This window comes from Triticum dicoccoides, chromosome 1B (assembly GCF_002162155.2).
Source record: "Triticum dicoccoides isolate Atlit2015 ecotype Zavitan chromosome 1B, WEW_v2.0, whole genome shotgun sequence".
Lineage (NCBI taxonomy): Eukaryota > Viridiplantae > Streptophyta > Magnoliopsida > Poales > Poaceae > Triticum > Triticum dicoccoides.
In genome coordinates this window covers 247,413,434-247,419,317 of record NC_041381.1, presented here as the reverse complement: position 1 = coordinate 247,419,317, position 5,884 = coordinate 247,413,434, and the positions used below count along the sequence as shown (strand labels likewise).

The following is a 5,884-nucleotide window of genomic DNA, read 5'->3' as shown; positions in this document are numbered from 1 at the left end:
ATGGTCTGTCCCGCGATGTTGTATCCATAAAACGGCTAGAATATTGCCATAAAAAATCCATTGGATCTCGATGACTCGCCAAAACAATCACTAACAAAATTTGTATGCGCCCGTAACCCACACATGGGCTTCCATAACATGTTAGAGGCAAGATCCGGCTTGTAAAATTCAGTTCTGGACGATTTTATGATTGGACTACCTCTTCAGCACTCTACCAACCTTCCGTGAGCTCACCTACGGACTGATATATGGACAATAACATATATAAGAATGCACCATGCTTCCATTCCAAACTAGAAAGACTACAAGTTCACTCACGCCACAAGGAGGAGGCTCTTTGTTGCGTCGAGACCCAAGAATTCATGCTTTACATGGCTATCACCCATCCCACTACGACCCTCACGTATTCACCAGCGGATGCATTATTCTTGGATCATAAAGTACATAACAGCTCATCCTCACTCCGTTTATGCACTCAAAAAATTATAGGTCATTCCGACTAGTGCAAGATGGCTCGTTGGTGCGATCAACTTACCTTGAAAGTTGTATTCACGGTCTGTCCTACGATGTTGTATCCATAAAACAACCAGAATTTTGCCATAAAAACTCCATTGGAGCTCGATGACCCACCAAAATAATCACTACCAAAAGTTTTATGTGCCCGTAACCCACTCATGGGCTTGCACACCATGTTGGAGGCAGGATCCGGATTGTAAAATTCAGTTCCGGACGATTTTATGATTGCGGTATACTATTCAGCACTCAACCACCCTTCCGTGAGCTCACCTATGGACTAATATATCGACAATAACATATAGAACCATGCACCATCCTTCCATTAGAAACTAGAAAGACTACAAGTTCAGTCACGCCACAAGGAGGAGGCTCTTCGTTGCATCGAGACCAAAGAATTCATGCTTTACATGGTCTATCACCCATCCCGCTACCACCCTCAAGTCTTCACCAGCGGATGCATTATTGTTGGATCATAAAGTACATAACAGTTCATCCTCACTCCGTTTATGCACTCAAAAAATTGTAGGTCATCCCGAATGGTGCAAGATTGCTCATTGGTGCGATCAACTTACCTTAAAAGTTATATTGACGGTCTGCCCTGCGATGTTGTAGCCATAAAACGGCTAGAATTTTACAATAAAAACTCCAGTGGATCTCAATGACCCGCGAAAACAATCACTACCAAAAGTTGTATGCACCCGTAACCCACACGCGGGCTTCGACAAAATGTCGGAGGCACGATCCGGCTTGTAAAATTGAGTTCCGGATGATTTGATGATTGAAGTATACTCTTCCACCCTCTACCACCATTCCGTGAGCTCACCCACAGACTGATATATGGACAATAACATATAAAACAATGCACCATCTTTCCATTACAAAATAGAAAGACTACATATTCAGTCACGACACAAGGAAGAGGCTCTTCGTTGCATCGAGACGCAAGAATTGAAGCTTTACATGGTCTATCACCCATCCCGCTACCACGCTCACATCTTCACAAGTGGATGCATTATTCTTGGATCATAAAGTACATAACACTGCATCCTCACTCCATTTATGCACTCAAAAAATTATAGGTCATTTCGCATGGTGCAAGATGGCTCGTTGGTGTGGTCAACTTACCTTGAAAGTTGTATTCATGGCCTGTCCCGCAATGTTGTATCCGTAAAACGTCCACAATTTTGCAATAAAAACTCCATTCGAGCTCAATGACCCGCCAAAACAATCACTACCAAAAGTTGTATGCGCTCGTAACCCACTCGTGGGCTTCCACAACATGTCGGAGGAAAGATCTAGCTTTTAAAATTCAGTTCCGTACGATTTTATGATTGAAGTATACTCTTCAGCACTCTACCACCCTTCTCTGAGCTCACCTATGGATGATATATGGACAATAACATACAGAACAATGCACTATCCTTCCATTACAAACTAGAAAGACTACAGGTTCAGTGACGACAAAAGGAGGAGGCTCTTCGTTGCATCGAGACCCCAAAATTCATGCTTTACATGGTCTATCACCCATCCCGCTACCACCCTCATGTCTTCACCAGCGGATGCATTATTCTTGGATCATAAAGTACTTAATAGTTCATCCTCACTCCGTTTATGCACTCGAAATATTATAGGTCATTCCTAATGGTGCAATATGGCTCGTTGGTGTGATCAGCTTACCTTGAAAGTTGTATTCACGGTCTGTCCCGCGGTGTTGTATCCATTAAACAACCCCAAGCCATGAAACTCCATTGGAGCTTGATGACCCGTCAAAAACATCAGTACCAAAAGTTGTATACGCCCGTAACTCACTCGCGGGCTTTGACAACATGTTGGAGGCAAGATCCGGCTTGTAAAATTGAGTTCCGAAAGATTTGATGATTGAAGTATACTGTTCCACCGTCTACCACCCTTCCTTGAGCTCACCTACAGACTGATATATGGACAATAACATATAGAACAATGCACCATCCTTCCATTTCAAACTAGAAAGACTACAGGTTCAGTCACGCCACAAGGAGGAGGCTCTTCGTTACATCAATACCCAAGAATTCATGCTTTATATGGTCTATCACCCATCCCGCTACCACCCTCACGTCTTCACTAGCAGATGCATTATTCTTGGATCATAAAGTACATAACAGTTCATCCTCACTCTGTTTATGCACCCTAAAAATTAAAGGTCATTCCGAATGGTGCAAGATGGCTCGTTGGTGCGATCAGCTTACCTTGAAAGTTGTAATCACGTTTTGTCCTGCAATGTTGTATCCATAAAACGGCCAGAATTTTGCCATAAAAACTCCATTGGAGCTTGATGACCCGCCAAAACAGTTACTACCAAAAGTTGTATGCGCCCGTACACTACTGGAATCAGAGATTTTGCCATCTGACAGTTATTTGCCGTCTGCTAGCAGACGACAAAGAAGGTCTTTGCCATCAGCCACCAAACAGGAGACGACAAAGAACCGGCAGACGGCAAAGAAGGTCTTTGCCATTTGTCATTTCGTTGCCGTCTGCTGGTAGACGGCAAAGAAGCTTTGCCATCTATCAGCGGACGGCAAAGAGGTGCTGATGGGGTCCACTTGATGCCAGTACACCGCAACGGTCCAGCCCCCCTCTTTGCCGAGGTGGGGCTATCTTTTTTTTTGCGGGTAAAAAAAAACCCCGTTGCCCCCACCTCCTCTATCTCTATCCCCTCTCTCTCCTCCCCACCCCTCTCCCTCTCTCTCCCACTCGTCTCTCCCTCTCCCTTGCACGAGCAGCTATGGCGACCTCCCTCGACCCCGCGCCGCTGCGCCACCTCGCCTCCGCCCGCCGGTGCGTGCCGCCACCTCACCAGACCCAAGGAGCCTCGCCGCCTTGTGCTGCCGCCTGCGCCGCGTCGCGCGCCGCCACCTCCCCACAAGCTCGCCGCCCCGCCATGGAAGCCTCGTCGAGCACCGAGCTCCTCTGCGCCCCGCCCGCGTCGCGGCTGCCGCCCCACGCTGCCTCGCGCCCGGATCCGGCCGAGGGTGGTCCGGCCACTCTAGATCCAGCCTCCTCCTCACCGCACGGGCCTCCTCCTTGCCGGAGTGACGCCCCTCGCCGGAGCAGCGCCAACCAAGCCCATCAGCCACCAGGGTCGTGCTGCAGCCCATCCGCGAGATCTCTGGCGCCGTGCAGCTGCCAGGGTCCAAGTCGCTCTCCAACCGGATCCTCGTCCTCTCCGCCCTCTCCGAGGTGACTCCCCCTCCTCCTCCCCCTGCTCTTCCTTTGAGTGGTCAAATGAAGCGAATTTGGGTGTCGAGGTAGGATTTTGTAGGGTTTATTAGGAGCATACGTACCTTTGTCGTGCTGACTGACTGTCTACTGGATCATGATAATTTTGACTTGAGCCGATCCAACCGTGAGATTTTGCTGACAGTGGGTAGGTAGGTTGTTTGGTAGCTAGTTCACACTTTTCTTTATCAGATCATTGTATTGTGCAGCTTGTATTTGGATCAAGAGGATGCATCATAATAATCAGGGGCGATCCTGCTAGGTTTTATAGGCTACTAATTTTTCTGTTCTGATGGACCCTTTATGAATATATTATGTTGTAATGCTGTCATGAACACTTGGAATTCATATATGTCTGCTCAAAATTATCATGCAACCTAAAGTCTACACACATTTTCTAAGACGGCGTGACCACGAAAAGACGATAATATTTTAGATGACAAATCATTGAATTGCTATTCGTAGCAGGGGCATTTGTTTTCATGAGCTATCTAGGTACTAATTCTAGGATCCTCCAGGCTTTACTCGGTTTCAACTCATCAGTAAACTATAGTGCAGCATGTCCTGTCATCTTATTTATTTATAGTAAGATGAGAAATTCTAGGATTCTCTAGGCTTTACTAGGTTTCAACTGATCAGAAAATTATAGTGCAGCATGTCCTGTTATCTTATTTATTTATAGTAACATGAGAAATTCTAGCTGGTTTACTTCACTGTCATCACTAGCTGATCCCTAGCTTGTTTCTACTTATTAGGGAACAACGGTGGTGGATAACCTGTTGAACAGCGAGGATGTCCACTACATGCTCGAGGCCCTGGAAGCCCTTGGACTCTCCGTGGAAGCAAATAAAGTTGCAAAAGGAGCTGTGGTTGTTGGCTGCGGCGGCAGGTTCCCAGTTGAAAAGGACACCAAAGAGGAAGTAAAGCTCTTCTTGGGTAATGCTGGAACTGCAATGCGGCCACTGACAGTAGCTGTAGTTCCTGCTGGTGGAAATGCAACGCATTTTTTCTTTATCCTAGTGGAAATAAGTATGAGATCCATGGGTAGTTGTCAGATCTTCTTTTCGTTCAGTACTTGTTGAGGCTGTCATAATTTTCTTTTACTTGAAATTCTGCTTGGATTTTCTAATTATGCATTTACCCAGATTAATGCTTAAAACTAAAGTTGGCCATTGGATCTTTTTTGGTTAGGCGAATTTTATGTTTGTACATGCTTGATATGAAAGGAGGGGTTTATTTAATGAACTACACATATGGTTTCACATTCCACCTGTGTGCTCGCAATTTAAATGCAGTATATTTTACTCACTAATACATCTTGAACAATCTAAAAAATATATAGCTTGGTTTATCTTTGTAACTCCTTAGCTGATTTTTCCATTTTCCACATTGTTGTGTCTATTTTCTCAGTTTGGTCCTGTGTAGATACTTGTCTTAGGGGTCTCTATATTGCATATACACCGAATCTTCAATTTGTCTCAAATACTCAGTGGTAAAAACCAGCCATGCTGGTGGTTCTTATCAGTGTGATGGTATGCTAACTGTTTCTGATACAATTCTGCTCTAAAAGCCCTACACTATTTTTGTCTGTGGATACGCTGTGCAGACAAATGCTGAATTAAAAAGTCATAACTTTACACTAATTTAAGATTGTCTTGATCTCAAGTGCTGGCTCCTACAGCATTGCATTTCACCAAGTGAAATGCTACATTTCTACTCCTAACCCATTCTCTCTTTCTTAGTGTTTTTGTTATGCAGGTTGGAAGAAAAGAAGAAGATCCAGAGAAGATCTTAGTAATAAGATAGTTTTTAGGAAAATAAATATTTAGTTTTAGGTCATTTCTTGTATTTTCAGATATGGAGTGCTTGTCTTTAGTTTTTGTTTTTACTTTGTGAAACTTGCTACCTATGGATGAAACTGTGTAATATTGATGAAACAATGTATATGTATGGATGAAACATGCTACTATTGGTAACATGTGTTGGATATCCTATATTGGTTATGTATATATATATATATATATATATTATGATAACACCCTTCTAGAGTCTTATTCTGCACACTAACGCCGGCAGAAGCCCACCCGGCCGCACACTTCCCATCTCATCGTGC

General features: G+C 44.4%; 1 protein-coding gene across 1 annotated transcript; it reads left to right on the top strand.

Annotated features, from left to right (window-relative positions):
• Positions 1-3,226: 3,226 nt before the first annotated feature.
• Positions 3,227-5,038, top strand: LOC119330241 (classical arabinogalactan protein 9-like). Its single transcript, XM_037603359.1, has 2 exons — positions 3,227-3,732; positions 4,527-5,038. The coding sequence occupies exons 1-2, from the start codon at positions 3,278-3,280 to the stop codon at positions 4,552-4,554; spliced, it is 483 nt and encodes a 160-aa protein (XP_037459256.1). The 5' UTR covers positions 3,227-3,277; the 3' UTR covers positions 4,555-5,038.
• Positions 5,039-5,884: the final 846 nt, after the last annotated feature.